Source organism: Artemia franciscana, chromosome 2 (assembly GCF_032884065.1).
Source record: "Artemia franciscana chromosome 2, ASM3288406v1, whole genome shotgun sequence".
Lineage (NCBI taxonomy): Eukaryota > Metazoa > Arthropoda > Branchiopoda > Anostraca > Artemiidae > Artemia > Artemia franciscana.
In genome coordinates, this window is record NC_088864.1 from 34517773 (window position 1) to 34545098 (window position 27326).

The 27326-nt window shown below is 34.1% G+C and overlaps 1 protein-coding gene and 1 pseudogene across 2 annotated transcripts; both read left to right on the top strand.

The window, feature by feature from the left end:
- Nucleotides 1-26032, top strand: LOC136040582 (uncharacterized). Of its 2 annotated transcripts, none has more exons than XM_065724839.1 (4): nucleotides 1-178; nucleotides 15222-16086; nucleotides 19755-20107; nucleotides 25657-26032. In XM_065724839.1, exons 1-4 carry the CDS (start codon nucleotides 50-52, stop codon nucleotides 25939-25941), a joined length of 1632 nt encoding a protein of 543 aa, XP_065580911.1. In that variant the 5' UTR covers nucleotides 1-49; the 3' UTR covers nucleotides 25942-26032. The 2 variants fall into 2 exon arrangements, with proteins under 2 accessions (XP_065580911.1, XP_065580903.1); XM_065724831.1 differs by lacking the exon at nucleotides 1-178 and adding an exon at nucleotides 3012-3437.
- Nucleotides 23608-23805, top strand: LOC136024581 (small nucleolar RNA U3; annotated as a pseudogene).
- Nucleotides 26033-27326: the final 1294 nt, after the last annotated feature.

Genomic DNA, 27326 nt, shown 5'->3' on the forward strand with positions numbered 1-27326 from the left:
AAAACCTTATCAGTGGCGAAACTCAATTGATCGACTTAGTTTATGGAAGATGCCCGTGGCAGATAGAATAGTATACAACGAGGAAGAGTGTATTCCACCTCCTTTTGTTCCTGTTCACCAGCTACTTTTTGATAAACTGACAGAAAATTTGGACGAAGTTGGTGATATTGAATGGCTCGTAAGAATTTCTTCCTTATCATTCTTTTATATAATTCACCTAATTTTCTCCTTAACTTGTTCTTCCAGTTTATACAGGAGTTAGGTTTCGACCACACGTCCCTCAAAAATCTAAATCTGTTAATTATAGGTAAATGTTTAGTTTCGTCAAAGGCTGTCTAAACTGGAACTATGCTGCGAAGCGGCATATTCCACACTATAGTAATTAGAAATGCTAATTGTAGAAGCGCATTCATTTCTGGTTGACCCTCCTCCTCCGTGGGGCAAACGTAAAAATGCGTAAAGTGGTCTTGCTTACAGGTAACATTACCTATAGCGCGAAGCGTATTAGTCCATGAGCCCGGTCTGTATTCTATAGTGAAAAAAGAATATATATATATATATATATATATATATATATATATATATATATATATATATATATATATATATATATATATATATAATGAAAAAAGAAATCACCAATGCAACAGCACAAACACATAATATATATATATATATATATATATATATATATATATATATATATATATATATATAAGATACATACATATATATATATATATATATATATATATATATATATATATATATATATATATATATATATATATATATATATATATATATATATATTTATATATATATATATATATATATATATGAGAAAAAAATTAAGGACAAAATAAATATAATAATCTATAATAAATATGGAATACAGACCTCGCCCCGCTGCCCGCGGGGCTCATGACTAATGCGTTTCGCTCTATAGGTAATGCTACCTTTAAGCCTTTAATGACAAAGGAACAATATGCGATCATCAGAATCTTGCTCTATACAGTAATACGCATTTTAGACAGATTGTGACGAAACTGAACATTTACCTGATTATATTATGCTAGTAGCGAAGCTTGTCGGACAGATAAATGTTAAGTTGGCAAATATTAACTTTCTTCACCCGAAGCAATAATAAAGAATGGTCCTCTTTGCCAGCTACTCTTCAAATAGAAAAATCCTAGATAGCATCGCTAATTTTGTTTAAAAGGTGAACACATTATTGCAGGAGTGACGAAAATGAACGTTCAGCGTGACGATCCCGGTCATTAAAAGGGTTAAAAGCTCCTGGTTTAACCAATATCCTATCAATTTCCAGAAGTTTCTGAAGTGTTTTTACGACATTGTCCTCATCACAGGCGAACCTCGAGTCTCCCATTTTTCCTTATCCCTTATGTGCTATTTTATATAATCATTCAGGGGATTCTACCTTCGTAAATGCTGACGGCAAGTTTGAGTTATCTAAATCTCTTTTCAGTATCTAACAGTCGTGGTAACGAACTGTATTAAGGAGCGACCCGGCTCAATAGTAACCGAAACTCTAAAAAACTCTAAAAAAAAACTCTAATGTTGATACCAATAGTTACATCAAAAGAATTGCATTTTAATGCTGATTTTAAATATATAAGTTTCATCAAGGTCAGTTATACCCATCAAAAGTTACGAGCCTGAGAAAATTTGCCTCATTTTAGAAAATAGGGGGAAACACCCCCTAAAAGCCATACAATCTCAGCGAAAATCACACCATTAGATTCAGCGTAACAGAGAACCGTATTGTAGAAGTTTCAAGCTCCTATCTACAAATTAAATAAAAAAAAGCAAGTTTTTTTAACTGGAAGTAAGGAGCGACATTAAAACTTAAAACGCACAGAAATTACTTCGTATATGAAAGAGGCTGCTACCTCATCAACGCCCCGTTCTTTACGCTAAGGTTTGACTCTTTCTCTCAATTCTTCTTTTTAAAACAGTAAAAAATCTTAGCGTAAAGAGCGGGGTGTTGATGAGGTAGCAGCCTCTTTCATATACGAAGTAATTTATGTGCGTTTTAAGTTTTAATGTCGCTCCTTACTTCCAGTTAAAAAAACTTGTTTTTTTTTATTTAATTTCTGAACGTTTTTGAATCAATGCATGTTTTGATTTTGGCTCTCCGCAGAGAAATAATCAAAACGAAATTTGCATATTTATTTTTTTTTTTGCTAAATAGCTTTCTCGTAATTTTGATCGAATGATTTTGAGAAAAAAAGAGCGGGGGACGAAGCCTAGTTGCCCTCCGATTTTTTGGTTAATTAAAAAAGCAACTAGAACTTTTAATTTTTTACGAATATTTTTATTGGTAAAAGATTTACGTAACTTATAATTAGCTTACGTAAAGAACTTTTGTATTCTCGTGTTTTTATTACATATTTGAGGGGATTCACCCCATCGTCAGTACCTCGCTCTTTACACAAAAGCTTAAATTTTATCCCAATTCATTAAGAATGACCCCTGAATCACAAAAGCCGTAGAATAAATAGTTGAAATTACTAAAAATACTTTAGCGTAAAGAGCGAGGTATTAGAAGGAGGTGAGCCCCTCATATGGGTAATAATTTCTGTTTGTTTTAAGTTTTATTGCTGTTCCTTACTTCCAGCTGAAAAAGCTTTTTCACATTTATTTTTTAATTGTTTTTTTTTTTAAATAATGCTAGTAAATCCTGCTCTCCCTTCATGGAAATTTTCTTCTCCCATGACAAATTCTCGATGGAAAGTTCCCCCAGCATATCCCTCTCTTCTCAACCCCTCCCCCCAACCAAAAAAAATCCTCCTGAAAACGCCTGTATACTACGCTGAATCAAAAAAAGAAAGAAATGAAGGAGAAAGGTTTTATTGCATGGATCCCACCCACGGTACCACCCACATTATGCTACATAGACCAAGACGGAGTGAAACAAAAAAAGAAGTGGTATAACGTCCCACCAGTCGAATAAATTGTGTAATTTTAAAAAAAAATTTCGCATTATTAGTGATTTGTTAGGATTTGTTCATAACAGTCATTATATAAACCCGCAAATATGTGTTGGTGTGCCCACATTGTTGCCAAAATATGCGTGTTCTCTGTTGAATGAAAAAGAATGAACATACCTCCACCGAAACGCAATGGATTTCTCCGACGTATGCGGTTGTTATATGTGATTAGCTTAGTTTTCTTTTTTGAGTGGTCTTTTGTTAAATTATTGATTAACTGGAGTGAGGCTTTTTTGTTCATTTATGATATTGAGTTTACATAATTTACCTGATCTTGCAAGCAGAACTAAACTGTTAGAGGAAAATCCTTTTGATATACTGGAATGCTTGAAAGATGTGAAGGATGATGAAGCAGTAATTTTGGAAGATAGCCCGAAAAACAAATATTCATTTATGGATGATTCTATCCCCACATGCAGTAATGTACGTTTTTCTAGCTTTAACTGCAGAGGTTTACTTAATAGCATTGAGTTCATAAATGACATAATTAATAAAAATAAAATTGAAGCTTTAGCGGTAAACGAAACTTTCTTAAATGATAGAAATATTAATGATGTAAAGTTTTTTGATTATGATTTTGTTCACGAGAGTAGAAAACACCATCAGCATGGTGGATTAGGATTTATCATAAGAAAAGAGTCAAAATCGAAAATAAGACGAGACCTAATGATTTGGAATGTAGAAATGATTTTTGAAACGTGTATTCTGGAATGTGAAGTTAATAAAAAATCAACAATCATGATATCTTTATATCGCCCACCTTCCGGAAGTATAGATCAATTTTTGATGCAACTTGAAATTTTATTAAATAAAATATCACAGATGAATAAGCAAATATTTATTTTTGGTGATTTCAACCTAGACCTAATGAAAATTCAAGCAAAGCAAAATGATTCGAAGATAAGAGAATTTTTAGAACTAATGCTTTGTCAAGGACTGCTCCCATCATGTCTGATTCCAACTCGAATAGATGATATTGGAGCAACATTAATTGATAATATTTTTTCTAATAGTATTTGTTTTTCAACTTTTGTAATATTAAACGATATTTCAGATCACGGTGTGATAATTTCTGAATTTAATTTGGCCAGATCTAAAAAAAATAAACGGATTGAAAAAACAGGTCGTATAATAAATGATGAATCAATTGCGCGTTTAATTATTAAGCTAGGAGATATAGATTGGAAGGAAGTAGTCAGTACTGAGGATGCAAACAAGGCATTGGAAATGTTTTATAAATCATTTAATGATGTTTATAATGATATATGTCCGAAAGTTAAAAGGAAAACACCCAAGTCAATGCCACAAAAACCATGGATATCTCCGAGACTGTTAAAATGTATTAATGAAAAAAATAGACTATACAAAATTAAATGCAACTATCCGTCTGATGAAAACATCCAGAAATTCAAATTGTACAAAAACACTCTGACTAGAACTTTGAGAGAAAGTGAAAGAAATTATTATGAGAAGGAAATATCTTCAGCTGCGTCCCAACAGAAAATGTGGGAAATATTGCGTGATAAATTAAATAAAAATAAACGAAGATCAATACCGACTTTTCTTAATAATGGAAATGACGCTAATGAATCAACTGAAAAAAAGGATATCGCAGAATTATTTGCTAAGCATTTCAGTAAAATTGGTGAAGAATTGGTTAGAGATCTTTTGGATAAGCCATCAGATTATACACGATTTATGCCCCAAAACGAAGATAAATCATTGTATATGCTACCAGTATCATTTGATGAATACCAAAAAGCTATTAGTGATTTAAAGAGAGGAAATTCGGCTTCATTAGATGATATATCGACAAATCTCTTAAAGAAAATATCAGGAGTAATATATGAACCTCTTGCAGATGTTATAAATAAGAGCATAAAAAATGGTGTTTTCCCTGATCTTCTGAAAAAGGCTAAAATAATCCTTATATTTAAAAAAGGGGAGGCTCAAGATCCCAATAATTACCGTCCTATTGCACTCCTTTCCCCACTGGCTAAAGTTTTTGAAAAAATAATGAAATATAGACTTACATCATTTCTGGAAAAGATAAATTTTTTTTCGAAGTTCCAGTTTGGTTTTTTAAAAGAAAGATCGACAGAAGATGCTGTCGCCGCAACACATATTTTCATTAATGATGCTTTAGATGATGATTGTTTAGCAGCTACATTGTTTTTTGATATTAAGAAAGCTTTCGACACTTTAAATCACGAAATTCTATTTAAAAAACTTGAAAATACGGGAATAAGAGGAGTACCTTTAAAATTAATCAAATCATATTTGCACAATCGAAGGTTTGTGGTAGATATTGATGGTGAATATTCGTCTGAGACATCGAATAATAATATCGGTGTACCGCAAGGTTCAATTTTAGGACCTCTATTATTTTTAATATATATAAATGATCTCCCAAATTCTACTACTGAAAATGCATTAACAATTATGTTTGCGGATGATACTGCAGCAAGTTTAAAAGCACCAACATTAGATGCACTGAAAGAAAAACTGATTGAACTTGCAAAATCCGTCACAAATTGGTTCCAAATTAACAAACTTGTCCCTAATTTTGTTAAAACAGAATTTATTATTAATGGAAGATCAAATCAAAAGTTGAAAAACATTTCTCTGAATGAAATTACCATTGATACTATTCATGAAATCAAAAGAGTATACACAGCAAAATATTTAGGTATCGTTTTTGACCCTACCATGAATTTTAAAACACATATTTCGTTGTTGAGATTAAAATTATCAAGATATATAGGTTTGCTCCACCGACTAAAATTTTTATTCTCATATAAGGTTCTAAGAATCCTATATTTTTGCCTAATTGATGCACAAATCCAATATTGCTCAGCTATATTTTTGCTGACTTTTAAATCACATATTAAACCACTACAAACCCTGCAAAACAAAGCTATTCGAATTCTAGATAAGTTTTTACAACACCCGTGGAGTACAGATATCCACTCTGAAACACGTACCTCTTACCTGTTTCTAGACATAATGACTCTCACACAGAAATCTCATCTCCTATTATCTAGTTGGTTTTTTAAGATTCAACATGTACATAATTTCTTTTTTGACCAGAATTTACTGTCCAAACATCAAAATTCACTGACAACTAGATGTGTTCACCCATACAAACTTCCTCTGGTGAAAAATGAAAGATCCCGTTTCAACCTCCGGTATATGATCCCATCAATAGCCAACAAATATTCATTAAATAAATTTGTTGAGTTACCAAAAGGATCTTTCAAGAGACGATTAAAAAGTCATATAATGGAATCTGCTTGCAAGAACGGTTGGTAAAAATTTTTAATTCTTAATTTTATTTTGGCCTCACTCCACTTACTCCACCTTAAATACTCTCATTAAAGATACTCTTTTTTTTATTTATTGATGAAATAGTATTTTTAAGTATTTTTAGTAATTTCAACTGTTTATTCTACGGCCTTTGTGATTCAGAGCTCATTCTTAAGGAATTGGGACAAAATTTAAGCTTTAGGGTAAAGAACGAGGGATCGACGAGGGTTGAGCCTTTCATACACGCAATAAAGACATACGAATATAGAAGTTCGTTACGTAAATTAATGTGTAAGTTACGTATCTTTTTACCAATGAAAACGTTTGTAAAAAATTAAAAATTGTAGTTGCTTTTTTAAGTAATCAAAAAATTGGAGGGCAACTAGGCATCCTCCCTCACTCCTTTTTTCTCAAAATCTCCCGATTAATTGCAATTAATTAATATACAAATTTCGTCTTAATTATTTATGTGCGGAGAGCCAAGATCAAAACATGCATTAATTCAAAAACGTCCAGAAATTAAATAAAAAAACAAGTTTTTTAAATGAAAGTAAGGTTCTAAGAATCCTATATTTTTGCCTAATTGATGCACAAATCCAATATTGCTCAGCTATATTTTTGCTGACTTTTAAATCACATATTAAACCACTACAAACCCTGCAAAACAAAGCTATTCGAATTCTAGATAAGTTTTTACAACACCCGTGGAGTACAGATATCCACTCTGAAACACGTACCTCTTACCTGTTTCTAGACATAATGACTCTCACACAGAAATCTCATCTCCTATTATCTAGTTGGTTTTTTAAGATTCAACATGTACATAATTTCGTCTTAATTATTTATGTGCGGAGAGCCAAGATCAAAACATGCATTAATTCAAAAACGTCCAGAAATTAAATAAAAAAACAAGTTTTTTAAATGAAAGTAAGGTTCTAAGAATCTTAGAACCTAAGAACTTAGAGCAACATTAAAACTTAAAACGAACAGAAATTACTCCATATATGAAAGGGGCTTTTCCTCCCCGCTCTTTACGCTAAAGTTTCTTACTGTTTTAAACACAGAGTTAAGAGAAAGAGTCAAACTTTAGCGTAAAGAGCGGGGCGTTGAGGAGGAAAAGCCCCTTTCATATACGGAGTAATTTCTGTTCGTTTTAAGTTTTAATGTTGCTCCTTACTTTCATTTAAAAAACTTGTTTTTTTATTTAATTGCACATTAGGGCTAGAGGTAAATTTTTCGTTGTTCATATTATTGACTTAGGAATAAAGTGAACGTACCACTTGGTGTCTTTTTTTAAAGCTCTTGGTAATTGTTTAGTTTTCGTCTCAAGCTGTCTAAAGGGGAAACTAAGCTACGAAGCAGCATAGTTTCCACACTATAGCACTTAGAAATGCTAATTCTAGAAGCGCATCCGTTTCTGGTTAACCCTTCCTCCATGGGGCTAACTAAAAATGCGTAAAGTGGGCAGGGTTTTGAAGCCGAGGGAAAAGTTGGGGTTGTACAATACGAATGAAATTATATTTTAAAACTAATTCCAGTTGTCACTGGTAATTTCTGTATAGTACGAAGTCGAAAGATAATTAAAACACTCACGCATCCATTAATGTTCATATCCAAGATGGTTCACTTTTACTTTCGAGTTTAAACTAGCCAGCTGTTTGTTAACAAAACAAACGTCCGATTTTGCTTACAGGTAATATTACCTATAGAGCGAAGCGTATTAGTAAATGACCCCCGCAGGCAGCGTCCGTATTCTACATTTATTAAATTAACATAGAATACAGACCACACCCTGCTGCCCGCGGGGATCATGAACTAATACGTTTCGCTCTATAGATAATGTTACCTGTAAGCAAGCCCACCTTACGCATTTTTAGTTTGCCCCATGGAGGAGGAAGGTCAACCAGAAATGGATGCGCTTCTAGAATTAGCATTTCTAAGTGCTATAGTATGGAAACTATTCTGCTTCGCAGCATAGTTCCCAGTTTAGACAGCTTGTGATGAAACTAAACAATTACCAAGCTCTTTACGAATATAATAATCGCTTCTATCGCAAATTCAAATTTAAGCCCTTTTAGAGCTTTTGAGAATGACCAAAATATTTCCCGTTTTTGGGTATAAAAAAACGCTTAAAATAGCATAACTAACCTAACCATTCTACAGCTTCTTCCGTCGGCTTTTATATTCTTGATATTTTATTGAAAACGTAGTCAATACTATGAACAGCGAAAAATTTACCGGGCTAGGCTGTCGAAAAATTTTATGAAAGAGATAAGATTATTTTAAATTCACAAATAAAAAATGTTCAAATAAATACATTCCACTCTTCCCCACAAAGACTCCACAGCATGTAAAAAGGGAGAGGGTGAGGGGGCTCCGCAATGGTCCGTAAACAGATACTATTCAAAATCAAAGCGAAAAACAGAGATAAACTGGAGGGGGAAACGTAAATGCGGAATGGCTTTGGAAACTATTCAGCAATCCGGCCTCTTTGGATACACTGACCAAAAAAAAACAATAGAAATCTCAAAAATTAAGGTATTTGAAGGCACCAAACGAGTGATACTTTTGAAGTTTGGCGTGCCGGTAGAGTAAGAAAAGTTTCAAGGTTGTTTGTGTTAAGATATTATTAAATTGATCGGAGTCAAAAGATGCAGGATTACTAAGGTCCTTAAGAAGATAAGACATGAGTTGGTAGAAAGTAAAACTTACTCTTGAAGGAAAATGAAGTGATATTGAGTCAAATTAGCAGTTTAATAGCCGAACAATTAGCTCCCTGAACAAAATTTCATGCTTTAATATTAACCAATTAGGGGAATAGTGCTAAGTGGCAAAGATTTGTGTTGTAATTCTGGCTGAGGAATGATAACTATTATTACTGTAAGTTTTATACTTGAGTATGTGTAGAAGAAATAAAACTTCTGCAATTGAGAAAGTGGGCACCGAGCCCCTGTTATACCAGGCAGGATTCTTTCTGGCGAGGTATTCTAGAAGCTTATGTTCCTGTCATTTCTTTTCGAGTTCCCCCATGACATTTAATGTGCGTTGACATTAGTGGCGCCAATGCATGAGAATGTTGGGAGGGCGAGGGCAAAATTTCATTTTTCAAAATCTAAGGGGGGGGGCATTTTTTTATTTTTCAATAAAATGCAAACAAAAATACATTTTTCCATAAAAACACTGAAAAAAGGTAATCAAAAATTATTTTATGTTCAAAATAATTATTGACGGCAAGGGTTAAATTCTCTTAAATATTTTCAAAAAAAAGAACAAGAAAAGATTACATAAGAAATACACTTTTGTATATAAGGAGTCAGATTCAAACTCAAACACACAAAAATTACCAAAGGCAAAGAGTAAGATGTAATCCCAGAAATTTACTTGTATTGTAATAGAATGTGTGCTTTACTAAAACACCACCCTTTAATACAACTTTCAGAAACGTTTTAAATTTGAGTTTCACCTTAAATCATAATTGCAGCAATAGCTGCTATCTAGTAAAGAGCGAATCACAGCCCATAGCAACTAAAAGTTTAATGCGTTCTTAAAAAACTGCCTTGTAATAAAAATCGCCATTTGAAGACAAGTCTACGGGAACTTCAAACAAGAGCCTCAACCCCCTCAAAATGGTATCAGAGTACAATGAGTAGTGAGCCATTGGAATAGCCCTGGTCTAAAACCCCTTTCATGAGAATTAGAGTTCCCCACCTCGAACACCAACAAAAATCGTTTTGGGCATGGGAAGCATTGATGTTCTCTTTTTCTTTGCTGCTAGCAGGGTGCTGGAACACAATAGAGAACTGCTCAAGAGCTTATTTGGAAGCTAATTTTTATATCTACGTGCTTCTTGTAAGTTTTACATGATACGTCATCATACAGTACCATATGCACTTATGTGCATATGAAATGCATATATTTCTGAAATGATGTGATTTCTGAAATGGAAAGGCTTCGAAAACCGAAAAGTTCACCATCATGATATCTATGGTGGAAAACCCCAAACCTGAAGTTTATGATCCCCCTCTTACATGATCTCCCTTATAATCCCCTAATATTTCTCATAAAACATCTGCTGACTAACAGAACGAGGTCAGTTTTAAAGGCTGGACTAGTGACATCAATCCACTAAAATTTAGTGGGGAATAAGGCAAAATCTTAGTATATTATCAAGAGAGGTTCATTTTTTTTTTTCGATTTTTCAATCATCTTTTATATGAAGATGCATTTTTTTGCCAAAAATTGCATTGCATTGTAATTATTACTTTTTGTTAATTATAGAAAGGCACTAGATATAGTAATTGACTTCCAATTGAGCCTTTAAACATATCTCCATATTGTTCCAATGTCCCACAAGCAGTGAATAAAAAAACAGTAAGAAAGAGGACACGGTGCGGCCAATGCAAAAAAGTAATTTTCCTTGTTGGTTCAAGCCAGGAAACTCTAAGTTTTCTGTATAGAATTTTCGGCAAAGATGATCCCAATGGTGTTCTTTTTGTTTCGATCCGACCCCATTTTTTAGGAGGTTTTCTGGCTATTTCTCGAAATTCCCACAAAATTGTTTCCACGAAAACTTATACTATTAATTCCAATCGAGATAATAATTCATGATACCTGATTCAGCAAAAACGCTGATTTCTTCTCGCAAGACTGTTTTTTTTAAATATTTTTTTAAGCGTTTGATTGCTGTGGGCTATGGTTTGTTCTTCAAGTAGTTCGTTTTCTAACTATTTATACATACATAATCCGTCTTTTGAATTGTTCTAATCAAAAAGTAATCCGTTCAAAAAATATGATTTCATCTCACTTTCTAGCCTTAGGAAGTGGAATGTAACAAAACTTGTCGTATAGCATACTGTTTAAAATACGGTCGGTCAAACTGTTACCCAAACCTATACGTAGAAAATTCATTTTGAAAATTTCTAAAATTTTCTCTGTCTTCCGAAGCGCCGACATTTCAGAACCATGCTTGACCAGTGCCATTATTGTAGCTTAGAATGTTCAAAAATCTTGGTTTGCAGACTTATATTCCTAGTCTTCTAAACTTTTTCAACTATGAAAAAACAACAACCTGGGTAATCTATTTTGTATATTACTGCTATTTCTGCTACTAATGCTAAGGATGTTACGGTGAAATTTCCTGGGATTGTTGAACTAAATCAAAGTCGATATCTGCATGTAGGTTGTCAAATGGACGTATCAGCAATATCTCAGGAACGGCTTAGAGTGTCTTTGACCTAACAACCACCATATTTCGAAAACTGATTTACCTCACTATCAGCGCCTGAAAACTTATTAGTTCTTAATCCTTTTAGCACTTCCTCTAACTCTTCCTCACAAAATAAATATTTTTTCACTTCCAAATTGTCACAAGGTTTTAATTGTTTTCTATATTCTTTCTTATAGCTTTGTCATGGTTTAACACACTCTCAAAATGTTCTTTTAGCACTTTATCTCACTCTTCTTCACAAGATAAATCTTCTTTCACTTCCAAATTGTCACAAGCTGACTGCTCCCTCTTAATTTCTTAACATATCATACAGTATTTCACTATTATGCTTTCTACGGTCATTTTCCAGACCTTCTTGAATTTTATCCATGGCCTCCACTTCACATATCCTTTTTTCATACTTTTAGGTTTTCTGTGCTTCCCTTACTTTCCTCTTGTTTTCATATGATCTATCACTCAAATATTTCTTGTACAAGCCCCTCTTTCTTTCTACCTCCTCTAAATTTGAAGAGTTTTCGCTACTAGTCCTAGTTTTATTTCGAAATTTCCTCTCAAAGACATCATCTGCTAATTCAAAAACTAACTTTGTGAATAACTATGCCAACAACTAACTATCTGAATAACTAACAAACAAATAAATTTGTTAATTGACCTTCTAGTAGTGGCTATGTTTGTTTAATTTGATTTGTGGTTTTGTGAATTGATCAATAAAGGAATCTCATCTCTCTATTTTACTAAAATTATTCTATCCAATTTCTATGTTTTCTATTTTTAAACTCTCCAGATTCATATTCAACAGTTCCTGGAAACTCACTCCAAGATTCTCATCCTTAAAAGGCGGTTACCCTCCTAAATTTCAGTTTTAAACTAACTTTAGACATTACTAGATGGCGATTTTTACTTTTAACGTCAATAAAAGCACTCCCATATACCTTAGTATCTTGTATCAATCCTGCCAATCTTCGATTTACAATAACATAATAAGTAAGGTTGGTCGTCGTATCCTCGTGTGAGCACCATTTTTACGGTCGGGCCATTACTATATTAGTTATAACTAGATTGTTATAACTACAAAATTTCAGTGGTCTATAACCGTTGCTATTTTTTTGCCTAGGCTACGATACAATCTATCCATATTACTACCAGCCTGGGCGTTAAATTCCCTAATGAAAATACCATATTTCTTCCTGGAATCCTGTCTGTGGTGTTCCTGCAACTGTAAGTAAAATTCATTCGGGTTAATACTTTTTCTATTAGTTGATTCTACAGGCGCATATGCTACTATGACTTAACAAGACTTAGAAGGTTTTCAATTCTTCATAAGAACTAGCCCCTGCCTTTACAGCCCATCCTTCCTGCCTGAGTAAATAAATTCTGTATTACATAATTTCACGTTTTCTACCCTCGGGAGATCAAGTTTCTGAATCTTGTAACAAGTCAAGTTCACAACATCTGAATCCTTCAGTTTTCTAACTTTGTAAGTCGCAATTATCAGATAACTTAAGTAATTGAAATTGCTAAGGCATCGGGAAAAGCAATGTTTCCCGCCAGTGTAGGTCAGGGACTAACATATCTTCTCGAGTCTACACGAAGCACTTAAGCTAAATTAGAGCCGGTCCCTGGGGTGTCCAACAAGAAGTCCCTGGGGTGTCCAGCTGAATGGAAGCTTTGTACAATCCTGGACTCATTTAGGACACTACACGGTTTTCAGCACCTGGCGATGCTCTTCTATCAACAAGAGGAGACGTCCTTCACAATAAATCCCAAGCCTATTACCTCCGAGTCATTATGTATTCACGCCTACAAATACTATATAACAGGAGAGGTCATTCACTCCAAAAAAACCACCAAAGCAAACAAAAGGGAGAAAGATTATGAATTAATCAGAATCAAGTATAATCTTGTGTTGTGTACTAGGTTAGAATTTCTCCGAGGGGAGCCACTCCTCAAGGTCACCCTAAAGCGTCGTTTACAGTTATGGTTCTGGTTTGGTAAACGCTTGAAAGGTTGATCCTGACTCCAAGCAAGCAGGGTTTTCCTATCGTGGGTAGGAAAGAAACAAGGAGCTTATGACAGAGCCGAGACACCAAACCATCTCACACAACTGGAACAGCTCCAACCTCTTTTACCCAGCCTATTCTTGTCACGGCATTCGAAAACTTACTGAAAATCCAGCAAAAATTCGATTAACTTGCAACTTCCATGCATTTTTGCCAGAAACTCGTTTATTTTAATTTTTCTTTATATTGCTGTGTTGCCATTTATAGCAATCGAAGCCTCTTTGAACCATGACAAAAAAACATATTTACACACAAAATAATAAACCACGATAATAACGCAAATAATAATAACAAAACACAGTGAATAAAAATAACATAAAAATTACAAAAACCAAAACGCACATATTAAGGCACATAATTTCATAAACATAACTCAAAGTGCTTAAAAATTAGCCACATGGTAAAGATGAATTCTATAATTGTTTAGTTCATTCAGGTTTTTTGCAATGTGTTAATATTTGTGATTTGGTAAAATTTATAATATTTAATTTACCTATTGTTGTTAAAGGGAGGGATATATTAACAGGATAAGCTTGTTTTGGTTTTACTTGGTTGTTTTACATTTGCTGTTTTTTTTTTTCATAGGCATATATTTTGGGGGTGATACCTGACGCGGGGATGCCATGGATATTCTGTGGTAGCCACAACACTGTGCTGGGTAGAGAATTTAGAGTGGCGAAACCCTATATAGGCCAGTGTATTCTCCTGATGAGCCCTTATGTTGGGTGTTGCCTCTGAATTATTTGTCTATATTATTTTTTCTATTGTTTGGTAAATGACGACTTATACTTATTGACGACATGACTGCCTGTCCATGGATTATTCTTTATGGTTGATTGTGTGTGGCTATGCTGTTTGACCTATGTGATTGTATGGATGAGTAGGGTTAAGGCCTCATTCAAGTGCTGGTCTATATTAATCACTAATTTAGGAAAACAGTCTTCCTTTTCTCCTTCTGTCTCTCTTTTTTTTTGTGTTTGTGCTGTTGCATTGGTGATTTCTCTTTTCATGACATAATGTCGCACACATAATAGGTAGATAGATTAATATATATTTATTGCTTTAAAGCCAAACAAGCCATGGCTACCAAAAGGAAAATTAACAAACAAAGAAAACAACTCACAAACATTCAAAAACACTTCCAGCACTCACCCCCTCCCCTTTTCAAAAATCTCTCTCAATGGGCTATTGCCAATTTAATATATATTGGAATCTTTTTTATTGTCCCATAATCTTTTCATAATTTATATTGTCCCATAATCTTTTGGTCCTTTTATTCTTTTCATAATCTTTCGTATTCATAATCTTTTGACTGTTGTGCTCCCTGAGAATGCATTTTGTCACTGAATTTTATCCAAATGCATCTAAATAAAAACATGCATCAAGGAAATCTTCCATGTAGACCCCCGAATGTATTCAATCAAGAGGATATTACTAGGCCCTCAATGCCCATTCTTAACTCCCGAATGAAATATACGAGTACTTGTAAAAATAATCTGTGAGGAGCTTCATAGTTCAGTTAGGTACTATTAACTGAACTAATCATTGCTTTGAACTATTTTGAGTTTCCATGATTTTAAGTCATCGATGACCTTATATTTTCTTTACTTTTAGGTAAATGGAGTTACCGGGGAATCAATCAAATATGGGGAAATTATTCCATCGGTTGATAAGCTCTCTTCTTACTTGAAGAGAAAAGGCTTTCGGACTGGAGATATTTTGATGATGTATTGTGCAAATCATCGATATTTTTTCTTACCTCTTTTCGCAGCATGGAGATGTGGCGGGGGTGCAACCTTTACATCTCCTGGCTTACTTCCTTCCTCAGTTATAGATCAAGCTTTAGATTCCAAAACAAAATTCATATTTGTAGACAACAGTACAGCAGAAAAGGCGAAGAAGGTCATGCAAGAAGTTGATACGGTTGTGGAAATAATCACTTTCGAGTCAGAAATTAAAAACTGTACATCCTTTTCGGATATATTAGAAAACAAAATGGAGGGTAATAATAAGGTTGATAAGGTTGAAATAGATGTTGACAATGTAATTGCATACTTGCCATATTCAAGTGGAACAACAGGATTACCAAAAGGAATAGTACATACACACAGGTCAGTCTGGGCTATGCTTCAGATTTTTCGAAGATCAGACATTGGGACTAGCTATGCAACAGGATGTCAAATGTTTCACATGAGTGGCTTCTTTATTGGTACTTCTTCGCTTTTGACGTTTAACAGGAACGTTTTTCTACAGAATTATGAAGAAGAAGCTTTCATAAAGATGTTGGAAAAATACCAGCCCACTTTCTTGTTTTCTTTGCCACCTCCTCTTATTATGATGCTTAAACATCCCAACTTGGAAAGTTATAATTTAAAAAGCATAGAAATTATAATTACTGGTGGAGCTTGCATGACTGCCGAGAGTCAAAGGGCCCTTATGAAGCGATTGCCAGCTTTGCATGACGTAAGATGTCTCTATGGTAAGTTATAGTCTGTCAACGCTATCACATTTCTCTTTAGTTCTGAAAAAATATTGTCTTTGCCGTTGAATATAACTAGTTGTAAAATTGAACAAAATTCAAATTAAATATAAACTAGGACTCATATAATCAAACAGAACAGGAGACGTATTAAGTATGGAACTTGTACAAGAAGGATTGGCGAAAGATTGAGAAAAATGTAAATTTACACATTTTATTGCTTATAACATATATTGCTGCACCATCTCACACGTCTTCAAAGCTATCTCTTGAATGTTAACACAACTTTACCAGGGGCTTTCGGCCAATTTGAAGGCTCCCTAGTAGATGATTTCTGGAACGTCCTTATAGGAACCATGTGAGCTTTTTTGAAGGAATTTAGGGTCCCTGATAAAGTCTTTTGAGGAAGAAGTTTGATTTTAGGAATAGGAAATAGTCTGCCAATGCCAATTCGGAAATTTCAAGGGGTTTGGTAAAGTCACGATTCTGTGCAACTTTCCATTTCAGGCGATAGCTGATCTCACTGACATAATACTTTTCTTTGAGCATCTTATCACCTCTAGTTGAAAATCACTTAGCCAAGGGTCTCAATTAAGCATTCAACGCATGCATCGCTTGTTGTTGTAAGCTCGGCCGTGACTGTCGTTTAGCAGGGGTTCATCTTCAAAACTATCTTGACCATCTTTGAAGGGTTTCTGCCATATCGAACTGCTATTTGTGATATAATATCATCCTTTAAAACTTTGGAAATTATGCCTGAAACCTCAAAACAACTTAAACCTGGTGATAATCTTTGTCGAAATGTTCTAATTTGCGTCAGACAAGGGGACAAAGCTATGTAGTAAATAGTCTTCCGACTATTTTCTTTCCAGAACATTTTAATATCTTATAACTAGCTGCTTACACGGTTACGTTCTACTAATGATCCCATGCTCTCTTAATTTTGATAAATGTAAATCCTTTCTATCAATGTTAAAACACCAAGAACGTCAAAATAAAATGATATTTTGCCCGCTAGACCCATCTTAGGTCTAATCATACCTGAAAACTATAATTTTCTAAGATTTTTCGTTTTAAATTTAACATTTTCATTAGTGTTGCCCACCTGAACAGCGAAAATAAATACACAAAATTATTTAGTTAAATTTGGCAACACTTTTCGAACGTAAAAATTCTAGCATTAACAATCTGTAAGTTTCCTAAGCTGTTTGTTGTCATATGTTTTTAGCTTCTTTTTTTTAATGATCTTTCATTCACGTCTCTTTTCTTTAATTTGGCACATGTTACTTGAAAAACTCCATGAATATCGAGGTCTTATTCATTACTTTTAATGCTACTACAAACAACTCAGTACAGCACCAAACCGCCTGAGGCCAACACAGCTACGCACGCTCCTACTCCATCCTAATCTTTTCAAAGAATTCCTCTTTACACCCTCCCAAGAGGTTTCTATTTTCCCTTAAATCTTTCGTTACGATCCCTTCCATCCTATTTGGGGACTTTCTATTGTTCGGTTGGCCGAAAGGGACAATCTGGAATTCTTCTTCCGAAGAACGTTTCCTAGCCATCTCAACCTTTCTCTCATTAAAGCCCTAGAAAGCGGAATTGAGTCAAATTTTTCGTGCAGCTTTCTGTTTAAGATACGGTTAGTGAGTCGGGTACCCAAAACAAATCGTAGGCAATTTCTCTGGGAAACAACTAGCAAATCCTCCTCCATTTCCTGGAGAGCCCACTCCTCAGAACCACACTTGACCACTGTCATCATTGCGGCTTCCAGTATTCAAAACTTGAGCCGCAGACCTATATTCCTATTCTAAAACTCCTTTTTACTGTCAAAAAACATCCCAGGGCTTGGCTATTTTCCTTTTAACATCTTCACTGCACCGCCCGTCTTTACTAATAATACTACTCAGGTAAGTGAAGCTGTCCACTTGATTGATCTTCTCGTTAACCAAAACCACCTCTTCACCTTCACTTATTCCTAGTATGAACAACTTAGTCCTTTTAACATTAGAGACTGAATTACTGACTCCTCCTTTTTTTCATTGAATATATGTGGCTGTGTAATTTTGTAAAAACAATTCAAACACTCCTATTTTGTTTTACTGCCCTTGACACTTTAAACCTCCTGCTAGATCCCTGCTTAGAAGCCGAAACTTGTACATATCTCTCGGTGAATTTACCAGGGGGTAGGAGTTTCGATTACATACAATATACGGCCTTTTCGTTAGTGTATGGTCTCTGACGGTAAGCTTCAGCTCCAAATTGGGTACTCAATAATTGCTGCAAATAGAAGCGACAACTCTTATGTTTATCGTAAAACTGTTCATTAAGTTATATTTATCTGATTAATTTCCAATTTTCCGAAAGAACAAAACATATCTGAGCGTTTTCGAGTACAGTTGTTTTCGGTATTTGAGATTTTCACTGCATTTCCCACTGGGGAATAAAAACCAAAAATTGTGCAGACTTTGAACACTCCAGATATAAAGGCGAACTTGATCTTGCTACACGAGGGCTTTTAAAGTCTCCTTTATTAAGATTAGAGCCATTTATGGCCTTTTCCTATGTTACACCTTGTCGTTCTTATTTTGGCTTTTTTTTTGTTTATGTTTCATTATTTCCCTTTTTTAGTCAGCTATGAAAAAAATATTATTATTCCTGATTTACCCATATTCTGGGCTAGCGGTGTGGATTGGTCATTGTTTTACAAAACAGGACCGGAATTTCGGTCCCAGTTGCCACAGGGTTAAGTGACAGACCTGCTAACTGTCCCTGTAAAAAGACCCAGTGACTAAAACAGTACCAGTTGTCTACGCCTTATGCTCCACCAGAGGCACATGATAATCTTTACCCTATCCAGTAGTACCGCTTCCCTATCTCCATAGATTATATCTTTTACGATAATGAACTAGTTATAAGATTTTTTCTCTTAGTCCGGTTCAGTGTTTCTTCTTGTTTTCATTATATCCTCCTTCTTTTCTTTGCTTGTGCTATTGTTTCTCATTTTATTCTGTGGCCTTTTAACGTCGTCTTCCTTTTACAATACAAATTTTCATTCGTTCCTTCCGTTCTGTTTGATTCTATTTCCTCGTGTTGACCCCTTTTTATTATAAATGGTGTCTAAACCATTGAAAGTGACTTTTTCTATCTTGCATCTTGATTGTCTTTTCTTTTTTTTTCTGATGCATGTTCTTTTTTTTTATTTATTCATTCTTTCTCAGTTACTGCTCCCTTCTATTTCCTAATTTTTGTCTCCTTTTCTATGCTCCATCCCAGATAGGCTTCTTGGACATAACATTCATTGATTTTAATTAAATATTCAACAAATAAATAAATGTAATGTAGTACTGCATTCATGGTTCTTTTTATGTTTTTCTGTAATTTTCGTGTCTTTAAATTGGAGGTAAGGAATTCAGGTTCTTGCTATAAACCATCTTGCTATATACAATCAGATAAATTAGTGCTTCCTTGACAAAATGGTGTAAGCATTTTTACTTACATCACATACACGTATACTGTTGATATTATGAACATGGCATGACTTATAACACATAATTGCTAGTATTTTGCGTAGCAATTTGATATTTTGGAGTTAGCTGGTAATTACTAATAATAACAGGATTGCCCATTCATTACAAAAGTACAAACATTTTTTAAATTTACAGGGATGACAGAAATCGGAGGTGTAACTTCGTTTGGTTTGGGATATGACCTCAATCCCAACTTGGCAAATGTGCGAGAAAAGCACAGAGGCAGTGTAGGCAGGCCTAATCCTGGTAATGAGATAAAAGTAATTAATGAACAAGGCATTGCACTTGGTCCTTATGAGAAGGGAGAAATATGCGTAAGAAATTTATCATCAATGAAAGAGTACCTTCATAATCCGGAAGCAACGAGAAACACTAAAATTGATGGAGGTTGGATTAAGACGGGTGATATTGGTTATTACACAGAAGATGGGTTTATCTACTGGACAGAACGAAAAAAGGAATTGCTAAAATACAGAGGATATCATGTAGTAAGTAACAAAACGGATTTGAAATTATTTATAAATAAGGGTATTTGTCAAAAAAAAAAAAAAAATACAGTGTCCATTATTTTTTGTCATCTAAAAACGTTAGTTTCTTCTGAAGATGAAAGGTAACTGATTTTAATTCAAATCTTATTTGTCATTCGGGTACTATAAATTATTTCATTAGGAGTTCTTGCCCCAAATTACTATAAACTGAATAATACTTGATTTCATATGTAATAAGGATTTATTTGTTAACAAAGAAATATAACAGACTGAAAAACACTTAACCCGAACACTGTCTTTCCATATCCTTGAAAAGTATGTTTGTTTTGTTGTTGTTTTTAGTTTTAGTCAAGATTCTAGGTTTTCATCAATAAGTCACTGTAGTCTTGATAAAATCTATATTTCAAATACATTTTTTTCATGGATATGTACAACACAAAGGGAATAGAACAGGAAGCACAATTTGGCAGCGCTTAGAAATTCAAAAAAATAAAGATTTTGGGGAGGGTACGGCCCAGATTCCTTCACCCCCTCCGCATGCACATACTTGCCCAAGGGTAACGCTCCTTGGCAGGCAAGTCAGAAGGATGACGGTCTTTGGGCCAGCTCCCCTTAAACCCCAATATTTGATTTTTTTTTCTATAATTTCCTTTATCCATATAATTTACCATTAACAAACCAATAAATATTAGACAAGAACGTAGATAGATGGAAACTTGACCATGCAAAAATTCAAATACCTTATGGTCTTTAGGCCAGCCCCCCTTAAACCCCAATATTTTATTTTTACCAATCATAGTGTTCCTCCCTCCCTGCCAAAAAATGGCCTGGAAATTACAAAAATGGATACTGAAATGTATAGAGATCCTGACACTTCCCCTCAAAATACAAATGTTGGGTATGTCACAAGCTTTCCATACAGAAAACCCCATAGCACTGGTATTACGTTTTCGATGTGACTTGATAGTTGGAAATAAGTGAAAATTACAAAAAAAAGGCACAGGAGTGCTTTGTTTACTTATCATCTTGTTTATTGTAAGGATTTCATTGATATTTCTAAAAATATATATCCATCAGAGCTTATTCTTGAGCCTAGTCATGGCGCTGGTCATGAAGATCATTTCTTAGATTTAAATATTAATATTTGTGATAATAATAAATTAAGTTTTAAAATGTATAATAAAACGGATGATTTTGATTTTGAAGTGATTAGTTTCCCATTCCCTGAAAGTAATATACACTCAAATATCACATATTCAGCGTTTTTCTCGCAGTTACTTCGTTATGCAAGGATTTGTAGTAATTATATTGATTTTAAAAATAGATGTAAAATCTTAAGCCAAAAATTGATATCAAGAGGTTTTCCTGCAAATAAATTAACTTGGCAATTTAAAAAATTTAGTTTTCATTATAACGAACTTTTAAATAAATATCAAAAGAATTATCTAGAAATACTTAAAGAAATTTTTAACTAATTTCGGAGGTTCGAGAAATGTTGTCACAGCGCCATTTATTTTGAATTGTGTTTCTAATTGAGCGCATTTTTTTAAAAATTAGCCACATGGTAAAGATGAATTCTATAATTGTTTAGTTCATTCAGGTTTTTTGCAATGTGTTAATATTTGTGATTTGGTAAAATTTATAATATTTAGTTTACCTATTGTTGCTAAAGGGAGGGATATATTAACAGGATAAGCTTGTTTTGGTTTTACTTGGTTGTTTTACATTTGCTGTTTTTTTTTCATAGGCATGTATTTTGGGGGTGATACCTGACGCGGGGATGCCATGGATATTCTGTGGTAGCCACAACACTGTGCTGGGTAGAGAATTTAGAGTGGCGAAACCCTATATAGGCCAGTGTATTCTCCTGATGAGCCCTTATGTTGGGTGTTGCCTCTGAATTATTTGTCTATATTATTTTTTCTATTGTTCGGTAAATGACGACTTATACTTATTGACGACATGACTGCCTGTCCATGGATTATTCTTTATGGTTGATTGTGTGTGGCTATACTGTTTGACCTATGTGATTGTATGGATGAGTAGGGTTAAGGCCTCATTCAAGTGCTGGTATATATTAATCACTAATTTAGGAAAACAGTCTTCCTTTTCTCCTTCTGTCTCTTTTTTTTTTTTTTTTTTTTTTTTTTTCTTTTTTTTTTTGTGTTTGTGCTGTAGCATTGGTGATTTCTCTTTTCATGTTATCATCTTGTTTATTGTAGCAAAGGAGATGAGGACGAATAATATTATTTATGGATGCAAGAATACAAACTTTTAAAGTTTCACATAGTACGCTACTTGGAAAAACCTGGTTTGTTTGATTTTCAGGAAGATATCGGGGGCAAATTTTGTTTCAGAGAAAAGAATAAAAAATACTGGAGATTTGCTCGAAAATTCAGGGATAGGCCTAGCAGAATCAACACTGCTGGCCAACACTAAACAGGCTTATTGAAACGCACTAGTCTCCCCCGTACTATATACCCTTTACTTGGTAACTGACAAATACTCAGCCTTTATGAGTCTCAACGTGAGTTTTGTCACAGAGCAGTGTACTTTAAGTTTAGTTATTTCCTTTTTTTAATTAAACTCGATTGAGCCTAACTCTCAGCGTGACTGAGCTATTTTTGTTAAAGCCACACTTAAGTGGCCAAAGAGCCACAAGTTGCGGTGACTATTTTAACATATTACTACTTATTTTCGAAATTGTCTAAGCAGGGATGGCGAGTCTGATGTTGAAAGTCAGACTGCAGGCATTTCAGGGTAGGGGCTATGAGATGTTTTACGAAATCTCGTTTCCAAGGAAATCCAAGAAAGCAAATTTAAAACATCCACACAAGTTCTGAAAGAAGAATAAATTATAATCTCTAAAACTCTCCTTTTTTAAATTATTTAAAATCTTAGGTGTTTAGATCAAACGATTATGCCAATGATGAAAACATGATCAAGAAAAGGCCGGACATACATTGAAAAAGAATAGAATTTCCAACAAAATTTGTTGCTGGAATTTAAACCATTAAAAAAAAAATCATTTTTTAATCGAAATCGTGGTTCGTGTTGGAGGTCCAACAAACTATTGAAATTATTAAGATTTACTTACTTTTCAGAATTAATAAAGGAAATTGTCAACACAAAAGGGTTTTATTAATCAAAATGGTTAGGATTTCAATTGTAGATAGAAGTTTCTTGAATATCATGTTAAAACTGAATATGGTACCATTTAAAGTAATATGTTCAATAAAAATTCAAATCAAATATTGGGATTAGGACAGAAAAAAAGCGGAAGCTAGATATATTTTTTACTTTGAAATGAATTTTCAAAAGGCACACACAGAAATTTATCTAAAGACATTTCTAGCTTATAATTATTATTTTGGAACAGTGGAAGAATATTATATGAATTTTTGAATCTCGTATTGCTTATAAAACAGTTACAGTATATTAAAAAAAACGTCATTTTTGGCCATTTCTGAATAAATCTAAGACAGGAAAACTGTAAATTTAAGATAACCACAGGATCATTTCTGTAGCATGAATACTTAGGTTCCGCTGGGAAACCGACACTTCCACAAACAATGACGATGACCTATATCTGAGCGGGAGAAGGGCCTATTCTGGCCTATGTCGGAACTTGGTTATTGAGGACCGTCCCTGGCTGATGTTGTAGCCAGTTATGATGGGATACATGTAATCCGAGTGGTTGTGGAAGTGTTAATCCCTGTGATATTTCTGATTGCCATGGATATAGGATTTGGCTTATATTCATTTTATTCCAATTAAGGTTGCCACTGTTAGTGATTTACCATTAAATTTGTTGATTTTACAGGTAATTCAGTAGCCATAATGAACTTTGATTTATTTACTATTCAAAAAATTGGGGATCCAATAAGGATCTTGAAATTAAACACGATTGTTCTTCAACTAATTAAAATTTCAATTCGGGTTTGTAAATCTAATATTTTTTGTTTCTCAACAAGTCGGAAATTCAATAGTAATTAGGGAATTCCAATAAGGCCTTAAATATTCAATTCCAAAGATTTTTATCTGTTGGAACTCGTTTTTTTGTTGATAAACATTTTTACAAACAATTTTTATTGAATCTCAAGCAAATTTTTTTTAGAGTGTAAAAAAGATAAGTCGTTTTTAGACATGTCACTGAAACTAAATCTTCTAAGTTGAGACTGATTTTTATGAAACTTATAAGACTGAATACTTTAGGTACATAAAAGTTAAACTTGAGGTTTCTATCAAATCAAACGCCTAAAAAGTGAACATTGTCATGCAAGCTAGGTCATCGCCTTCTTTCGTTAAACTACCGAGTAAATTCAAGTGCAATGGAAACCAGTCCCTAAAGACTTACTCATCTTTCGTGATACTACCTTTAAAGTGCCCCTAACTAATGTGGCATCCCGCTCTCTCGATCGAATTTTGTAATTAAACTGAATCAATCTATAAGCATTCTTTCGGATTTTTTCTTAATGGGGGTAAAAGATATTATGCGGTCTTTGCTAGGACCAGATGCCAAGCTACCTTGAAAGATAAAGTGGGTTAGTTAGTTTTACAACCTCGTCAAAAGTCCCAAAAGACACTTATGGTTCACCCTCTCGCTGAAAGATCCCGAAAAAGTGATAGAACTATCCAGAAAATAAAATATTTTCTTTTCCTCTCCCCCCGCTCTTAATTTGTTCTTCTTGGAGGGGGGGACAGTTCGCAATTTTACCTCTAGTTGTGTGTCTTTTGTTACTATATTTTATTTTTTACTTTAACCTGACATGCTATTTATATTCGCGTTGTTCATTGTTTTATTTCATTTGTTTTTTTCTACGGTTGAGCAGAATTTACGTGATCATGGTGCATGAGACGTAAAACACGACCTCAGTTTTTATATAGCAACTTACAGCCATTTTAAAATAATATCTTGTCATAATTCAAATAAATAACGAAAATAGTCTTTTAGTGTAAGACTACATTCAGGAAGGGGAGTGGGGGAAGGTTTTCCCAAGATTGTGCTGTAGAACCTTTTTAGGAGCAACTGAAGAAATTTGGCTGAAAAATATACTTTATTTTATAATTTTGAACCTCAGCTCAACCTCCTCTAAAAAAAAGTCTCCCTCGTAAAATTTTCGCCGAGTTCACCTATGTTTTCGGATAGTTCAAATCTAAGAAGATTTAAAATGATGGCATTTGCTATTACTACATCATCTAATTAACACAAATAGATTGATGAATATAAAAGAATTAGCAATTTGAAAAAAAGTACCTAATGTATTTTCCGCCCAAAAAGGATTAATTCTTGCTCTGTGGTGTTCAGACCAGTCACACATTGTTTAATGAGCCACTACGATCTAATAAACTGTTCAGCAATCAGTTGCAATTTTCATACAATACACAACAGGTGTTTTTTTTAGAAATTTATTTCCTTCTCTCCCCCCTCCCAGGAAAAAAATTCCTGCAACCTTGCCTAGTTGGAAGCACTCTTGCACCAACAATACACCTTAAAGCATTGCTGTAAAATATTGAGAGACAGTACTGTCTAACATTTACATTTGTAGGTTCCAGCAAAACTAGAATCGATGTTGCTGCAGCATCCAGCCATTAAAGATGCTGGAATAATTGGAGTTCCAGATGAAGAAGTCGGAGAATTGGTAGGAGCAGCTGTAGTTCTTAAAGACGGCGCGAAAATAGATCCGAATGATATTATCAGTTATATGAATTCTTCATTAAGTGAATATGAGCAGCTACGAGCAGGCGTTAAAGTGTTCAAAAATTTGCCTTACAACGATGTTGGAAAGTTAGTTAGGAAACAACTATTAAGACACTGGACGGAGGGTAGTTAAGTTGAATGTGGCTGAATGTATATTTAAAATCATGTGTGGAAAAACATAAAATAAATTTGAATTAGAACAATACTAAAACCAGAATGGATAACATATTCATTTTTAGATTTTCTTCGAACCGTCAAACGTAATGTCTTGATCAAATGTATAATATTTCTTGGTGTTAAATGTATTAAACATTTTGGTCTTCAAAGACAACTTCACTTATCATAGTCTTCACTAGTATTAAAAGTGGCTAAATATTTTTCCAAACAGGGACTATGGGCTACTTCAAACTAAACCTTTATGGGCGCATATAAAAAACCTACTGATCTTACAGAGTTCCTTGAGCATTGTTTAGTGCTAAGAAAAGTGATGTCTCACTGAGATGATTACAATACGGTAATCCAATACAGGTTTTATGAAGATATATAAAAATTCAACAGGTTTATTTTTTATAATAACATTTATTGCTCTTCTCACGTGCAGACCCAGTGTAAAAATTAAATAAATTTTTGGGAACAGGAAAAAACAAATTTTTGCACTTTTTTTCATTGTAAAAAAAGGGGAGGCAATTCGCAACAAGCATGGCAGAAACCAATGCGAAACATACACGAGGTACGCCCACAACAATTAAATTGTATACATTTAGCCAAAATTGTTGCGTATTAAACTTTAACGGAACAACCGCATTATACACAACCTGCACTATTTTAGCTTCTCACCTCCTGCAGACAATTCATCTGATTGACTTCACCCCTTAAACATTGCACCAGCATGGATCGTTGATATAACTACATCCAATTGATAAAGAAAAGGTAAAGAATATGGACTTAGACCTTGCAGTCCCAACCAGCGCTGCTGATCTCCATTTCATGGCCCTTTATCCAGGAAGTGCAATGGAAGATTGTGGCCAACCACCCTGTGCTTTCGAACACCATTCTTGTTTACCATCCCCGGATTTCTCCAGGTGCCCATTTACAGCTGGATAAACTCTGGCTGAGCTTACAGAATCGACTACTGATCCCTATTCTAAAACAAATAACCAGGGACAACAAGCCTCTAATCCTCGTCCTGACGGGCAAAGTTCATGTCCTGACAAGCGTGCTAACCACTCGGCTAGGACGGCCATAAAACATTAGAATTGTTACAGGAAGATAATGATGCGTTCTTGATAGGTCTCTAATGCTGGTTTTCGATCTTTCTTATGTCTCCTATACCCTTCGGAAGAAATTTCCCAGCAAATACAACTTGCACTGCAGTTCTTTTAATATGTCAAACATTTAAACAAGGTTTCACTCTGCTTCTTTCGGTTTGTTGTACGTGATTAACTCAACTGACTTTCAGTATAACACAGTGGCCTTGTCCAATTCATTCTGGCTTTTGTAAACAAATTCTACTACAAA

What these genes read in the sequence shown, in the direction of transcription:
- LOC136040582 (XM_065724831.1), top strand. Translation starts at nt 3,258, where the DNA reads ATGATATTGAGTTTACATAATTTACCTGATCTTGCAAGCAGAACTAAA. An exon ending in CTATCCCCACATGCAGTAAT is followed by an intron (nt 3,438 to 15,221) that starts GTACGTTTTTCT and finishes CTTTACTTTTAG; the next exon opens with GTAAATGGAGTTACCGGGGA. An exon ending in TGACGTAAGATGTCTCTATG is followed by an intron (nt 16,087 to 19,754) that starts GTAAGTTATAGT and finishes TTAAATTTACAG; the next exon opens with GGATGACAGAAATCGGAGGT.